The following is a 15324-nucleotide window of genomic DNA, read 5'->3' as shown; positions in this document are numbered from 1 at the left end:
AATCTGCTGGGAAGGCCAGGAGGGCATGGTGTCAGACTGCCTCAGGAGGGCTGGCCTGGGCAAGGAGAGGGCACCTCACTGACTGTCAAGTTCAGGGTGAAGGAAGGGGGTGCTGTCAAGGGTCTGGAGATGGAGGAAAAGGGGGAGGGTGCTTCAGCCAGAGGAGGCCCTTGGCTGAGGGAGCTGCTGAGCAGGAAGGGGGAGGAAGAGGGCCACAAGCCAGGGAACAGGGGAGGGCCCACAGGGCCGGCCCTGGCCCTCTTGGGGGGCTCAGGGAGCAAGGCAGGGTACCTTTGGCTTAGCAGTGGCGAGCACCCTCTCAGGAGCTGAGAGAGGGAGGAGACATTGTCCTCCCACCCGGGGGCGCCTCCTCTTTCACACTCCACAGTCCAACCAGAATTGGCCCTCACCCTGATGCCCAAGGGGATCCTCTCAGCCCAGCCCAGGGCAATGGCCATCCTCTACTGCTGCCTCTTTGGAGCCTCCAGGGCCACCTGTGGGTGCAATCTTCCTGCTGCCCTCCCAGTGATGCTGACCCCTTCTCCTTCAAAATAACCTTGTGTATTTTTTTCTTTCTTTTTTTTTTTTTTGCTGAGGCAACTGGGATTAAGTGACTTGCCCATTTGTATATATTTTTAAAAGTTCCATCAAACTAACCAGCAGGACTCGGAGTCTGACATTCTGTGCCATGCTGTACCTCCCCCCCCCACCCTCCACAAGAAAGGCTTGGATAACCTTAGGTCTTAGGCTTCCTTTTCACATGGCAAACTTCCATTCAAATGGCAGGCCACTCTGATTTTTGGGTGGATTTCCATATAAAGCTCTCTGAGTATACTGAGAGCAGGACTTACTCCCAGTGGAAAGTAGGCCCACAGTAGGTACCTAATAAATGGTTAGTGACTCAGTGCTTGGGAGCCTTTTTATTGACCAGTTGCTTACAATGACAAACTATATGAGGGAAGAGAATTGATTTTGAAATCAAGGAAAAGACAGTCTGTATTTGCAAAATATCCCCCTTCTCCCATTCAAAATGCAAGTGAACCAGAGAACTATTCAGTTCTGTACACATATATTTTATCACATATTTAACATGTATGGGACTGGCTGCCATCTAGGGGAGGGGGTAGAGGGAGGGAAGGGAAAAGTCGGAACAGAAGTGAGTGCAAGGGACAATGTGGTAAAAAATTACGCATGCATATGTTCTGTTAATAAAAAAGATATAATAATAATTTAAAAAAAAAGAAAAGACAAGAAAATGTAAGCAAATGCAGCTCACTTAGGCTAGGTTTCAACAAGCTGCTTTTGCTCCTTTAAGTTAAACTTGGGTTTTTTCTAAACCAGCTCACAAATTCCCAAATAACACATAAGTTTTAAAGGGCTGTAGGCCCAATTTGGGAACAGAGGCCTTTTGGACATGAAGGGCCTCTCAGGGTGGCAGGCAGCCTGCCACCCCGATTTCCAAAGACCTGAGGCCTGTCCCAGCAGTGGGAGGGCCGGATCAGGAGCAGGCTCTGCATGAACTGGGGAACACCTGCACCATGTTACCCCTTAATTTCCTTCTTTTCCACCAAATACTGGATTTCTTACAAAACCCGAAGCGGCGACTTACCGAAAGGCCTGAGCCAGGAAACAACTTACCTTGTTTAACAGCGTGTGCTGACCGGAGGCCATGGGGTTATACTGCATCGGATCCATGCCGGAAGCCTGGTCTTCGGGCTGGCACGGAAACATGGAGACAGCACCCGCGTAACAGGCCGAAGGGGCCGCCAGCGTGGGCTGCAGCTGGGCCCCGTAGCCTGCGCTTTCTGGGGTTTGCGGCAGACAGTTGACAAAGTCTCCTAAGTGAGACATCGGGAACGGGGACTGGTCAAAACTTCCCACAGGAAAGTCTAAGTGATCCAGGGGAGCCGGCTGGGAGAAGAGCGCCTGGGAGCAGGACAGCAAGCTCTGGGTGTAGGGCAGAGCCTGGAAGTCCGGATCCGGAAAGACGTCGCAGGGCTCCTGCTGGACGCAGGGGAAGGGCTCGGGCTCGCCCGGCCTCCAGCCGGCCAGAAGACCATCCACTTGTAAGTGCTTCATTTTCTGACAAAGATGCTGCTGCCGCCACTGCTGTTCCAACTGCTCCTGTACCATGCAGCTGGAGGTGGGGATGTGAGGGATCTCCTGCACTGGTGGCTGCTGCAGAGGAGGCTGGGGCTGCTGCAGTAAAGGATGCTCGGGCTGCTGCAGCAAAGGATGCTCCGGCTGCAAAGAAGGCTGGGGCTGCTGCAGATGATGCTGCGGCTGCAAAGAATGCTGGGGCTGCTGCTGCAGGTGGTGCTGCTCCTGCAGAGAATGCTGGGGCTGCTGCTGCAGGTGGTGCTGCTCCTGCAGAGAATGCTGGGGCTGCTGCTGCAGGTGGTGCTGTTCCTGCAGAGAATGCTGGGGCTGCTGCTGCAGGTGGTGCTGCTCCTGCAGAGAATGCTGGGGCTGCTGCTGCAGGTGGTGCTGTTCCTGCAGAGAATGCTGGGGCTGCTGCTGCAGGTGGTGCTGTTCCTGCAGAGAATGCTGGGGCTGCTGCTGCAGGTGGTGCTGCTCCTGCAGAGAATGCTGGGGCTGCTGCTGCAGATGGTGCTGCTCCTGCAGAGAATGCTGGGGCTGCTGCTGCAGGTGGTGCTGCTCCTGCAGAGAATGCTGGGGCTGCTGCTGCAGGTGGTGCTGCTCCTGCAGAGAATGCTGGGGCTGCTGCTGCAGGTGATGCTGGGACTGCTGCTGCAGGTGATGCTGCTGCTGCAAAGAATGCTGGGGCTGCTGCTGCAGGTGATGCTGCGGCTGCAAAGTATGCTGGGGCTGCTGCTGCTGCAGGTGATGCTGCGGCTGCAAAGTATGCTGGGGCTGCTGCTGCTGCAGGTGATGCTGCGGCTGCAAAGCATGCTGGGGCTGCTGTTCCAGGTGATGCTGGGGCTGCAAAGAATGCTGGGGCTGCTGCAGCAAAGAATGCTGGGGCTGCAGAGGGGGCTGGGCAGCCGGAGGGGAGAAAGGGGCCTTGTTCAGAGAAGACTGAACGTAGGTCAGGATTTCATCCGTCAGGTCCAGGTCCCCGATGTCGTCTTCGCCGCCAGCGTCGTCGCTTCGGAAGAACTGCTCCTGCTGCAGGCGCCTCAGGTCGTCGAAGCTGACGCCCAGGCCCTTCATGATGCTGTGCAGCTCGTCTGCAAAGGGCCCGCAGCGGTCGGGGGCCCCCTGGCCCAGCGCGGCCTCCCCCGCCAGGTTCTCCGGCCACTCACCGCTCCCCAGGCCGCCCAGCTCCTCCCCCGGCCCCGAGCCAAAGCCCCTCTCTAGGGGCGGGGGCCGCGGCGCGGGGGGGCACAGGTACACGGACTCGTCTTGCTGCAGCATGGCGCCCAGCAGGGAGCTGGGGTGGCAGGACTCCTTGGCGGCCCCCGGCCCCTTCGGCCGACCCAGCAGGGGGTCCATGGACACGGGCAGAGAGAAGGTGACCTCGTAGAGCACGGCCTCGCCCGTGGCGAACATGAACGGGAGCTTGGAACCCCGCTTCCGCAAATGTTCCATTCCCTCCTCATCCCTGCAAAGAAGGCGGAGAGGGCTCTGAGACCTCGAGAAGATGCGCCAGGGACGCCATGAGCCCGACGGAGCCCGGGCAGGGGCTGGCGCCGAGAGGCGGGGCCGGTGCCAGGGGGCGGGCCCGCGCCGGGAGGCGGGGCTGCGTCAAGGAGGCAGGGCCGAGGGGGGGGGCGGGGCCCCCGCTCGGGTCCGGCGGGCGCGGTGGATCGCCGCCGCCGGGGTAGCTCACGGACCCGAGCCCGGGGAAAGGCTTACCATCTGTGACTCCATCTCCTCGGAGGGTGCCTCCGCCGGGCCCCGCGCGGGCCGAGCCAGGGAGAAGGCTTCCCCGGGCCGCGGCTCGCCCGCCAGCCCCTCGGAGCGCCGAGGCCACCGCCCTATCGGGGGTCGAAGTGCAGCGCGTCTGACGCGGCAGATTACCCCAATACTGCTTGGACCCTCCGCCGCCGCAGTGGGGGGAGGGGCTCAAGAGTCCCTACCAACGCTTGGATTAGATTGGCTCCGACGTGGCGCATCTCACGTGGCTACGGAGCTCCAGAAAGCCTACATCACTGGTGGGGGGGGGCCGGCCAACACCCACCTGCTCTAAACCCGCCCGTGGGAAAATCCACGATGGCCCCCACACCGATCCCAGCACTTCCGGCCACCAGAGGCCCAGGAGAATGCAGGGACGGAATGGGGGGAGAAGGGGGGGGGAGGGGGAAGGAGAGACGCCTTTTCTCCTGTCTCCCCTGGACCCACACCCTTCTTCCCGGGAGGGAGGCAGGGGCGGGGGTCCCCGCGGGACAGATCCCACACACGCAGGGGCCTGTTTGAGGCAGCTTCCCGAGCACCATCAACCCCCGTCCTGAGACCCCGGACTCCTCATTCCCTCTCCCTCCCCCTCCCCCTCTCAGGGCACACGCCTCCAAGGGAATGAACGAGCCCAAAAGCGGCAGCCTGGCTCCGGGTTAGCAGCCCTCGCCCTCCCGCCCTCCTCGGGCGTCCCTCCTGCCTCTTTTGGGCGTCTCTGGGGCCGCCCTGTGCTGGGATGCGCTTCCGTATGTGTGCATATTCACATACACATGCAAACATTATGCACACATGTATGCACTGTGTGCACGTTACATACCTACATACGTATCCGTTATCTCCACACCCCCATCTGTATACATACCCGTACATACAAATATGTGCACACACGCACACACACACACGCACACAGCTTGCATATACCTAGTTTGTAACGGGAGTCTGCTTATTAATAAATGCGCGTTGCCTGCCCCCTGCGCCGATGTGGAAGGGTTCGCAAGGACCAGGTCCCTACGGGGACAACGCCCCCTTTTCCATTTGGCTCCTCTCTGGCCCAGAGGAGGCCTAATTTCCCTAAAGCTGATCTATGAACCTGGCGCGGGGACTACCCGGTGCTCACGTGAGGGGTCTTTGGGTGGCGATGATGTAATCTGGCCTTCCATTCTTATAGACCAGACGGGCGTTGGATTGAACCCAGGTCCAGCGGTTCTCTTTGGTGAGAAGCCTGAACACCGTCATGCCGCTTTCTCCAGTCTTAATCACTACAAGGAAAGAAAAAGCAAAAGTCTTAATTATTCAGTGGAAAATATTAAAAATGAATGGTCCCCAGCCTCAGCTCTCACTTGGCAGTTTGAGCTTTTTATGACTTGTAGATATGGGCAGTTCTTGCTTTGGGGAAGTGGATGGTTTAAAGACCTCTGGGTAAAGCAATTTTCCCAGCATGGGAATCTCTATCAGGCGTGGGGATGGGGATGGAGGGCCAGCGCCCGCAAGGCCGAGGGGTGCCAGACACACGGAAGTGGAACACTGGGGTGGACAAAGAGAGGGGAGGGTATGTGGGTAGGTGGGCAAAAAGGGGAAAAGGTCAGGCACAAAAATCTCAAGCTAAGCTCTGGTCCAGCAGAGGCCATGGAGGTCTCTCTCTAAGTTGACCTGCTCTGCTTTCCTTTGGAGTTTTTTGTTTGCTTGTTTTAGAATTTTTCTTTTCTTTCTTTCTTTTTTCTATTTTTGATGTGTGTGTGTGTGTGTGTGTATGTGTGTGTGTGTGTGTATGTGTGTATGTGTGTGTATGTGTGTGTATGTGTATGTGTATGTGTGTATGTGTGTGTATGTGTGTATGTATGTGTATGTGTGTGTATGTGTGTGTATGTGTATGTGTGTATGTGTGTGTATGTGTGTGTGTGTGTGTATGTGTGTGTGTGTGTGTGTGTGTATGTGTGTGTGTGTGTGTGTGTGTGTGTGTGTGTGTGTGTGTGGAGTGGGGGGGAGTAGAGGAAGAGAACACCATACTGTCCAGGGTAGTTCCCATTGGTGCTTTTTGGAATGCAGATTTTTTTTTAAATTTTTAATAGTTTTTATTTACCAGATACATGCATGGGTAATTCTACAACATTGACATTTGCCAAACCTTTCGTTCTAATTTTTCCCTTCCTCCCTACCTCCCAGATGGCAGGTTGGCCAATGCATGTTAAATATGTTAAAGTATAAGTTAAATACCATATATGTCTACATGTCTAAACAGTTATTTTGTTGTACAAAAACAATCAGACTTTGAAATAGTGTACAATTAGCTTGGGAAGGAAATCCAAAATGCAGGCGGACAAAAATAGAGGGATTGGGAATTCTATGGAGTGGCTACTAGTCATCTCCCAGAATTCTTTCATTGGTTCAGTTCATCACTGCTCTCTTAGAACTGATTTGGTTCATCTCATTGTTGGAGAGGGCCACGTCTATCAGAATTGATCATCATAGAGTATTGTTGTTGAAGTATACAAGGAATGCATATATCTTTATGTAAAGTAGAATTTGTATAATGTGAAATTTTGTAAAGTGAGACATGTCTGTAATTTAATCATATTTAATGTCATATTGACATAATACTATTGTCTTAATATTACAGATAAATATATTGTACAAATGTATTTAAGTATCTTTTGTAGCAAATTAATTTTTTTTATTTTTCTATTCATTTTAAAAATATTACAAAGCATTTTAGTAATGTTTGAATATTTTGAGAAAGCCACAGCATTAAAACAAAACAAAAAATCACAATAAAGATTTAATCAAAAGAAGAAAAAAATTACTTGTTAACATGAAACTGATATTTTCAGTAAATCATTAAAGCAAAATCCTCATCACTGAGATAATGGACACATGAAATACTAGAAATTAATGTTACCTATCTTGTGCCTGCAAGTAGGGGGATTTTATTAGAATATTTAAAGTGTCCAGGTCCATGGACCTTTGGAAGGGCCTCAATAGCTACCCTGACAAGATATAGTTGAGGAGTTACTCCTTTCCTTCTTATGAGACATAAAATACATCCATCTCTTCTCCAACCCAGCCACCAATGGGAACCTCCTGAGATAGTGGAAACACTTTTGTTTTTCTGATCCTTATGGAGTGGACTCTGCCTTGATTCTACTTTCCCATAATGCTTTGAGCTCTGCTTCCACCCTTTCCTGCCTGGTGGGGTCTGCATCCAAATGGCTAAGAAGAATGTTGGGTCAAGGACAAGCCTGGGGCCCTCTGCCACAAGGGAGCCCCAAGCAGGGCTTTTATCTAAGCCCTGCCTCCACCTACCCCCAGAAGAATATCCTAAGAGACTCCTGGGAGACGTCAATCCTGCTGAAAGTCATATATTCCATGATGTGGGGTCATATATGGAACTGGCATTGATCTGAGATGTTGTCTGGACTCACCTCCTTTACGGAGGCGGGATCAAGCTCAGCACAGGTCACAGTGACAGGCTCTCTGAGTCCAAATGTGCCCCCTTTCTCACTGGCACCCATTACCCGGTCTTGGGCATGTCTTCATTCATCAATTCCCTGGGCGGGCTGTTCTCAATGAAGCCCTCATGGCTCTGAGAGCCCCCTCTCAATGCTCACAAAGCCCAGTCTGACCTAGGGGTCCAACAATTTTGTGAGTCAGAAAACCAGGCTTGGAGGCTGCAGGCCGAGAACCCCACCACACCCGTGCATCTGTCAGTCACCAGTCTGTCCGGTCTCTTATCTCCAGGTTTTTCAAAGATCTGTATTAAGATACCTTAGGAAAAGGTTTGCTTAAAGTGAGTATGCACTATTTGTAATCACATGAAAAGGTGCTCCAAGTCACTATTGATCAGAGAAATGCAAATTAAGACAACTCTGAGCTACGGCTACATACCTGTCAGATTGGCTACAATGACAGGGAAAGGTAATGCAGAATGTTGGAGGGGATGTGGGAAAACAGGGACACTGATAATTGTTGGAGTTGTGAACTGATCCAATCATTCTGGAGAGCAATTTGGAACTTTGACTAAAGGGCTATCAAACTGTGAATATCCTTTGATCCAGCAGTGTTTCTACTGGGCTTATATCCCAGAGATCTTAAAGGAGGGAAAGGGACCGACATGTGCAAGAATGTTTGTGGCAGCCCTCTGTGTAGTGGCCAGAAACTGGAAACTGAGTGGATGTCCATCAATTGGAGAATGGCTGACTAAGTCACAGTATATGAAGTTATGGAATATTATTATTCCGTAAGAAACAGCAGGATGATTTCAGAAAGACCTGGAGAGACTTATAGGAACTGATGGAAGTGAAGTGAGCAGAACCAGGAGCTCATTGTACACGGCAACAACGAGACTATACAATGATCAATTCTGATGATGTGACTCTCTTCAACAATGAAATGATTCAAACCAGTTCCACTTGTTCAGTGATGAAGAGAATTAGCTACACCCAGAGAGAATTATGGGAACAGAGTGTGAAACACAACATAGCATCCTCACTCTCTCTGTTGTTATTTCTTGCATTTTGTTTTCTTTCTCAGTTTTTCTTTTTCTTCCTCAGTTTTTCTTTTTCTTCCTTCTTGATCTGATTTTTCTTGTGCAGCAAGCTAACTATGAATATGTATCCATATATTGGATTTAACACATAGGTAACATATGCCTGCCAACTAGGGGAGGGGGAGGAAGGAAGGAGGGGAAAAGTGGAACAGAAGGTTTTGCAAGGATCAATGCTGAAAAATTATCCATACCCATTGCTTTATAGATAAAAAGCTTTAATTTAAAAAATACTACTAATATTGTATTTCCCATCTGCCAAAAAGTAACTGTGGCAGAAAACATCCGGCCTGTTCCTTTGCTCGGCCATAAGTCCCAAAAGCAGGGCCATGTGGGGCTGAAACCCCTCTGTGCCCTGACTGAACTCCCAAGGCTCATGTGAGGCGCAGACCTGGAAGCCCCATGGGGGTGGCAGGTGGGAGGCACTCCCTTCCCTCAGTGCTTTGTGAGCATCCTTGGAAACACCACCTCACTCAATCCAACCCCTACATGTCCAGCAGGTACCATTTTCCAAAGGCAAAGGACCATCTACTTACTCCGGATGTGACTTTCTGCACAGTACAGCATGTCAGCAGCATGGATAAACTGATACCCGGATCCCCTCATGCACAGCTCTGCCTCAGTGTACCCCAAAACAATTTTCCCTCTGTAAGAGAAAAAGCATGAAAACCAAAACAGTTATATTCAGAGAAGCAACCCAGTATTATTGGAACCTATTTCCATTGATAATATATAATTTGAAAAGATCTCTTTTCTCCTGACTTCACACTGGCCAGCAGAACTGCCAATTAAAGCTTTATTCTAGTTCTTCCTTCTACTTTGAATGTAAGTTCAAATTATAAAACAGCCAAATGAATTAGGAAGGGTCCCCCAGCAAACCTGTTAGAACCTGCCCTGCCAGAAAACCAGCCCTCTTCCCTAAATGTCAGGCTCTGGGCTACCTGACTTCTAGCACATCTAAGTGACTGCTTCTCAGACTTGCTCCCCAGAATTGCTGCTTCCTGACAGACCCTTCGGGCTGTGGACAGGGAGGGAAAAATGTAGCCAGGCTAGCGTGTTGATAAGGCCTCGAGAGAAACAGATCTGGGGACGAAGAAATACAGAGCAAGCCCCCAATTCACTATGTGGGACACTCCAGCCCCAAACTCCTGGCCTTCCTCAGACCTAGTTTGTCACCTTTCAAACAACGCTAAGTGCCTTTTACAAGAGCCTGAAGAAGCTGTTGAGTTTCAGAGACCATTATGCTGAATGAATGCCTGGGTATTACTCTGTATTTCGTTACATCCTGAAAGTTTCTTAAACCCATAAGCACCATGCCCTTCCCCACAGGCTGAAGGAATCCATTAAAGGGGCTGCAGAGAGAGCTCCCAGCCAATGGGGCGTCACCACAGGCCAATGGGGGCCACCGTGTCAGCAGTGCCACTTACTTGGCATCACAGCCTGTGGGAGTGAAGTCCAGTTTGTGTTTGGTTCTGAAGATAAAGTTCTTGGTGCGGATTTCGAGGATGGACGGAGGCTGCAATGGCGTCGCCACCGCGAACAGAGCCAGCTGAGGAGCTAGGGAGGTTCCATCTTTGCCTTTCTTGTTTTGGCCATGAAGGAACTTGAGACGCCCTTGAAAGTTCATGGCCTTCCAAAAAGAACAGAATTCAGCACTGAAAAGTTACCCTGAGATGAACTTAAACTACCATCATGCAAAGAAGAGAAGGCAAAGTACTATGAACATCACTATCTTTATATAGCACAACGCCAAGCCGATTCCATTTAATGAACATTCATTCATTAAGCCATGGGATAAAGCTTTGGACGTGCAAAAATTAAAGAAAAAAAAATAAATCCCTGCCTCTCCAGGCGCTGACGGTTTTGGATAAAAGAGAGAACATTAACAAGGACATAAATAGAAAGTTCACACTTTTTTTTCCAAAGAATTCAAATCATTCACATTTACATATATGGCCTTTTCTAATTTCATCAACATAGCTCTCCAATGGAGGTAGTAAAGAAGGATAATTTTCTCTTAACAAATGAACTGAGGTTCTAAGATGCTAAATTATTTATTCATGTGCTTCGATTTCAGAGCCAACACTAGGCTCTCCTCGGCCCGCAGGATCCCCAGAGCCATCTTGTTTGCAAAGGTGGAAAACCTCGCCAGCGGGAGCTCTCGGCTTGGGTGAGCTGAGGTCTCCCCAGGCTGCCGGCCATCCCAAGTCAGTCATGAGCGCTGGGCTCTGACAGAGAAGAAGGGAAGTGTGCTTGTCGCCCTGAGGGGCCGATTCAACAAAACTGACCCTATTTCATGCAACTGCTGTTACAGCCTCCTGGAAACAAAAGGTTTTTGGAGGAATTTTATGAAATAATCAAGTTTCCAAGCTGCCAGTAATGGTTATTTTAAAGCATCTCTTCTCTTATCCAACTGCTTTGCGGCTCTCATTTCCCTAAGGTGAAACTACAGCCCCATGACTGTTGGCCAAGGCCTTCTTTTCTCATGCTTTAATGCTATGATCTGCAGACATTTATCTTACCAAGAAGCCCGATGAATTATCTAGGAGACAGCGCAGGCGGCAGATGAAGCATCTCTCCAGGAAAGGGGAGTTTTCGGGAGGAAGCTGCTCCGGGTTATAAAAGCCCAAGGGCTGGGGAAGCCCATGGCCTTCTGGAGAAATCAGAAGACAGAAAGATACAAAAGATTAAAGCTTGGCCAGAATCAACAGTCTGAAGGACCAGTGTCAGGAAATCTGGCCTCCGAGACAGCCAAGCTGGTTTTTTAGACGTCAAACAAAGGACGAAGATAGGGAATTATCCACTCACAATAAAACTTCCTAATTTTCTTAAACTTATGAGAATAACTTTTTATAGTCATTTTATATACATGAATATATATATATGAAATCCTCCCAAGTTAAAAGGATGCTGACTAACAATCATAACTAAAATTTATACAGTATTTTGACTTCAGCATCCCAATGACCCAGGAAAGACCCTGCCTTGCTCCAGAAGCCTCTCCTGAGGCTATTTTGTTTGCCTGCTGGCTAAAAGTACAGTCTTCACCCCATTATTCCCGACTTCCTTATCACGCCACCCTTTCAGGTTTACAGGTGTGAGGATGGGTCACATGGATGGTCTCAACCAAAGAGACAAACAAGCAGCAAAGCTTCTGGGTTACTCGCCCAGGACCCAGGTCAGGGGGCCCAGGATGGTGGGAGTCATTCAGGCCCAGCCTTGGGCAGTCACCCAACTTAGCCTGGGTTTGGGGGCCGGAGGTCAGCATGGCAGAGACGGGCCTAAGAACTCATTTCAAACCAGGAGGGATTTGGAGCGCCTGAGAAAACGGGGCTCAAGAGGAGTTCCTGGCCTGCCCGGAGCCACCCCCTTCTGACCCAGAGCAGCCACAGTGGCGCTTGGAAAGCCAGGTCACCTTGAATTTGGGGTGCCGAGTCTGCCGGCTGGCCGGGGATCAACGTCCAGTTCAGCTGACGCTGGAACTCAGCTCTGTCTTCCGTGTGGATGAGCTCAAACACGCTCTGATGGATGATGTCAGACTGAGGAGAAAACCAAGAGGAATCATCAGCCCCGCCTGCTATGTCCCTCCCTGAGACCAGGAGCTACTGGGGAAGCGAAGGAGAAAGATGGCTCCCTGGAAGCCTTATTGAAGGGGTAGGAGGAACAGGCTCTCAGGCCAAAGGGATGGCTTCTACCCAGCCCTCCCCAACATCTCCAGGTAAGGGGAGAGCTTCTGTGCTGGCACTGGAGCCCTCGGGCTGGGGAAAGTGAATGCCATCCCTCCTGTGGGCCAGACCTTGGCTACCTGGCCCAGCTGGCAGGAGTCCTCCACAAAGGTGTCGGGAGGACAGCTTTGTGTCTCCGGGGCTCCCTCTGCCTTTCAGATGCTCCTCAGGCTTTCTGCTTAGAGTCTGTCCTCCACTCCTGCGCTGACCTTAGGGCCCAGCAGAAGTGCCCAGACCTCTTGCACATGATCCACACCCTCAAAAGCTTCCTGAGAACCTGCTCCCTCTTAGACTTCTCTCTCGAGATTACCCAGCCCTGTGCCCTTACTGATTACAAAGTTTTACTTTCCAAAGAGTCAAGCAAGAGAGACAAGGCTTCTTCTCAGTTGAAACCTCATTCTTTCACTCAATTCAAGTCTCACAAAAGTCTGAACTGCTCCCCTCAGGCCCCCCTAGAAGTCAGACTCCGGCTGTGGTCTGACCAGGCCGAGCAGAGAAAAGTAGAGCCTTTTGTTTATCACCACCCAGGTCCAGGGAGCCAACGCATCCTGATGAAGAATCCCATCAGCTTCGTCAGCTGCCACGGCCCAGGAACATCTGGAGCCCGGCACCCGATGCGCTGTCCGGACTGTCGTGTCAACCCATTCGTACTTTTTAAGCTGCTTTCTGGATGCAAGGATAAGAGTTTCTCTATAGATGCTGGTTGAATTCCAGATTACTGAAATCCCAATGCTCCAGCCTGTTCAGATCTTGCTGCCTTGTCTCCTACTTTGGGTCACCTGTCCCTTTGAGGAGTATTTCCCTTCTGCGCAGGGCCCATCAGGGACCCGAGGGGTTCTGGAAGCTGCCATGTTAGCGCTCTTTCCCCAGAGCCTCTGTTAGCTGGCCATGACCTCCCCTTGCAGGCTCTGCCCATACATTTAGGCCCAGTCTGTGATGTAGGGCTTCCAATGGCTGACCATTCACAAAACAGAGACCCAGAACCTCTGTGCCCACTTTCTGAGCAGCTTCAATAATATTTCCACCACATCATACGTGCTGTCTCATCCCCAGCTTCCCTTGCTCACTCTATCTGAAAATCTGTAATGTATTCTTTGGCAAAAGGAAACAAATGAGCATACTCCCATGCCATTGCTCCCTGGCCACGATTCCTTGATTGCTTGTCTCCCATGATGAAATGAGGTCCCGGGAGTCGGGGAAAGCTGGCTTGGCACAGTGCCTCGTACATGGTGAGTACCTCTGCCCTCCATAAGCTCTTTTGGGATTCTTTTTGGGGGTTGGGATACAACATAATCAGGATTCACCTACGTGGACCCGTGGGTGACCCACAGCCGCCCACCCTGCCATGTGACGACCATTAGAGACTTTGCTACATGACCTGCCAAAATCCAGGCAGGGCCCGGAGGCAGGAGGCCCATCTGTTTGAGTCAAGATCCAGCCTCAGACATGGGCCAGTTGCGTGACCCCGGGCATCTCACCTCATCCTGTCTGCCTCAATTTACATATTGTGTGGAGAAGAAAATGGCAAACACTTCAGTATCTCTCCTAAAAAAACTCCAAGCCAGCCTCAACAATAGTAGACTGGGAATAGTTAATTATTACTGATGATTAATAATTAGAACCTTTTATGAAACGGTCAAATGCTAAACACATTCTTGTAGCGAGCTATCGTCTCCAGAAGCTGCCGGATCACTCTCTGGGAAAAGATCTGCTGTGTCTTCTACTCAAATCTCTCCGACAGATTCTTCTTCCTGTAATGAACCGTTGTCTCCAGGCAGTTGCTGTTAACTCTTGTCCAAAGAAGTGGCTTCCCTTCCTGCAGAGAGCCCCGTCAAGCCTGATGCAATTCAGAGTCTTCTCCTTGAATCCTGGCTCTGAATCTCCTCCAGCTCTTATCCTTCTCCAGGCCGATCTGCTCTCTGCGCCCATTGCTGTCTCTTTTTATCCTCCCAGAGAATGGGCGTGGGATAATGCAAGGGCTTCTGGGAAGAACCACCCCAGCCAATGAGCTTGCCCCCTCTATCAAGTCAACCTGAGTTCTCACCTTGTAATTGTCCAGAAAACCTCAGTTCTCACTTAGTAATCCTAACATCTCCCCCTTTCTTTTGATTTAGAACATAGGACAGTCATGACCTTGAAACATAAATCCATCAATATGGGAAGTATTACAGATAATTACATAAATTACATAAGCACATAGTAACATAGTAACGTAACACATGCTAGAAGTATATAACATAATCATAAATTGAAAATTTATAAATGTCCATAAGTCCATTGTCCATTAGTCTCATCTTGTGTGAGGAAGTCCAATGATTCCTGCTGGTTTTTAAAGTTCTTTAACAGTCTTCTTATTATCCATGCTCTTTCAGTGTCAGATGTTTCTTAGATCTTCTCCTTTATTTTGAGGCCTTTCTCTTTTTCTGTCTCTCTCTGATGGACAAGGCGAATATGACTCGTTGGCACCCATCTGATTCCTTCTCCTGCTGAAGAAATACAAGCAAACCCTCTCCCCCAGGCAGTTAACCTATCTGGTCCCTTCCATTCACCACTTTCTGGATCTCTCCACATCACCTGGCGATTATCTAAGGACAGTGGAGATGCTCTCACTGGACATTGCCCTTCTGGTGGGTTATAAAACCTGTCTGCTGGAGCCAGCGCATCTTTGTCAAAAATTAGAAAATTAATGGTATAGAGAACTAAATTTAGAAGTTCCCTAGGGCTACCTGTGGCTCCCCCTTTCTTTTGTTTTTGGAGGAGTGTCTTAATATCTCTGTTTCTTCTCTCTACTATTGCCTGCCCTTGAGGATTAAAGGGTATGCCCGTGGTATGTAAAATCTTATACTGTGCACAAAAGTGTGTAAAATGTTTGGACGTATATGCAGGTCCATTGTCTGTTTTTATTGCTTGTGGCACACCCATAATTGCAAAAGCTTGTATAAGGAATTCAGTGACCACTCGGGCTGTCTCTTTTGCTGCTGACATTGCAAATGTGAATCCTGAAAAGGTGTCTACCACGACATGAATAAAAGATAGACGACCAAAAGATTTATAATGGGTCACATCCATTTGCCAGATTTCATTGGGTCTCAAACCACGAGGATTCTTCCCTGGAGGGAGTGTAGGAGCATGGAAAGGAAGACAAGCTGTACAGCTTTTTACTATGCTCCTAGCTTCCTCTCTTGTGATTCACTCAAGTTG

General features: G+C 49.9%; 1 protein-coding gene and 1 long non-coding RNA gene across 2 annotated transcripts in view; one reads left to right on the top strand and one right to left on the bottom strand.

Annotated features, from left to right (window-relative positions):
* Nucleotides 1-15324, top strand: part of LOC141544733 (uncharacterized) — a 167761-nt gene that overhangs the window by 37015 nt on the left and 115422 nt on the right. The window lies entirely within an intron of this gene.
* AHR (aryl hydrocarbon receptor) overlaps nucleotides 1-15324 on the bottom strand; it is a 62902-nt gene that overhangs the window by 3055 nt on the left and 44523 nt on the right. The window contains exons 5-10 of the mRNA XM_074271099.1: nucleotides 11814-11937; nucleotides 10921-11051; nucleotides 9826-10028; nucleotides 8935-9044; nucleotides 4976-5117; nucleotides 1639-3565 (exon numbers count right to left, since the gene is read on the bottom strand). Of these exons, the coding sequence (XP_074127200.1) occupies nucleotides 1639-3565; nucleotides 4976-5117; nucleotides 8935-9044; nucleotides 9826-10028; nucleotides 10921-11051; nucleotides 11814-11937 (2637 nt within the window). The remainder of the gene's footprint in view (nucleotides 1-1638; nucleotides 3566-4975; nucleotides 5118-8934; nucleotides 9045-9825; nucleotides 10029-10920; nucleotides 11052-11813; nucleotides 11938-15324) is intronic.

Source organism: Sminthopsis crassicaudata, chromosome 5 (assembly GCF_048593235.1).
Source record: "Sminthopsis crassicaudata isolate SCR6 chromosome 5, ASM4859323v1, whole genome shotgun sequence".
Taxonomy (NCBI): domain Eukaryota; kingdom Metazoa; phylum Chordata; class Mammalia; order Dasyuromorphia; family Dasyuridae; genus Sminthopsis; species Sminthopsis crassicaudata.
Note: the sequence above shows the minus strand (reverse complement) of the source record. Positions and strands in the feature narration are given on the sequence as shown.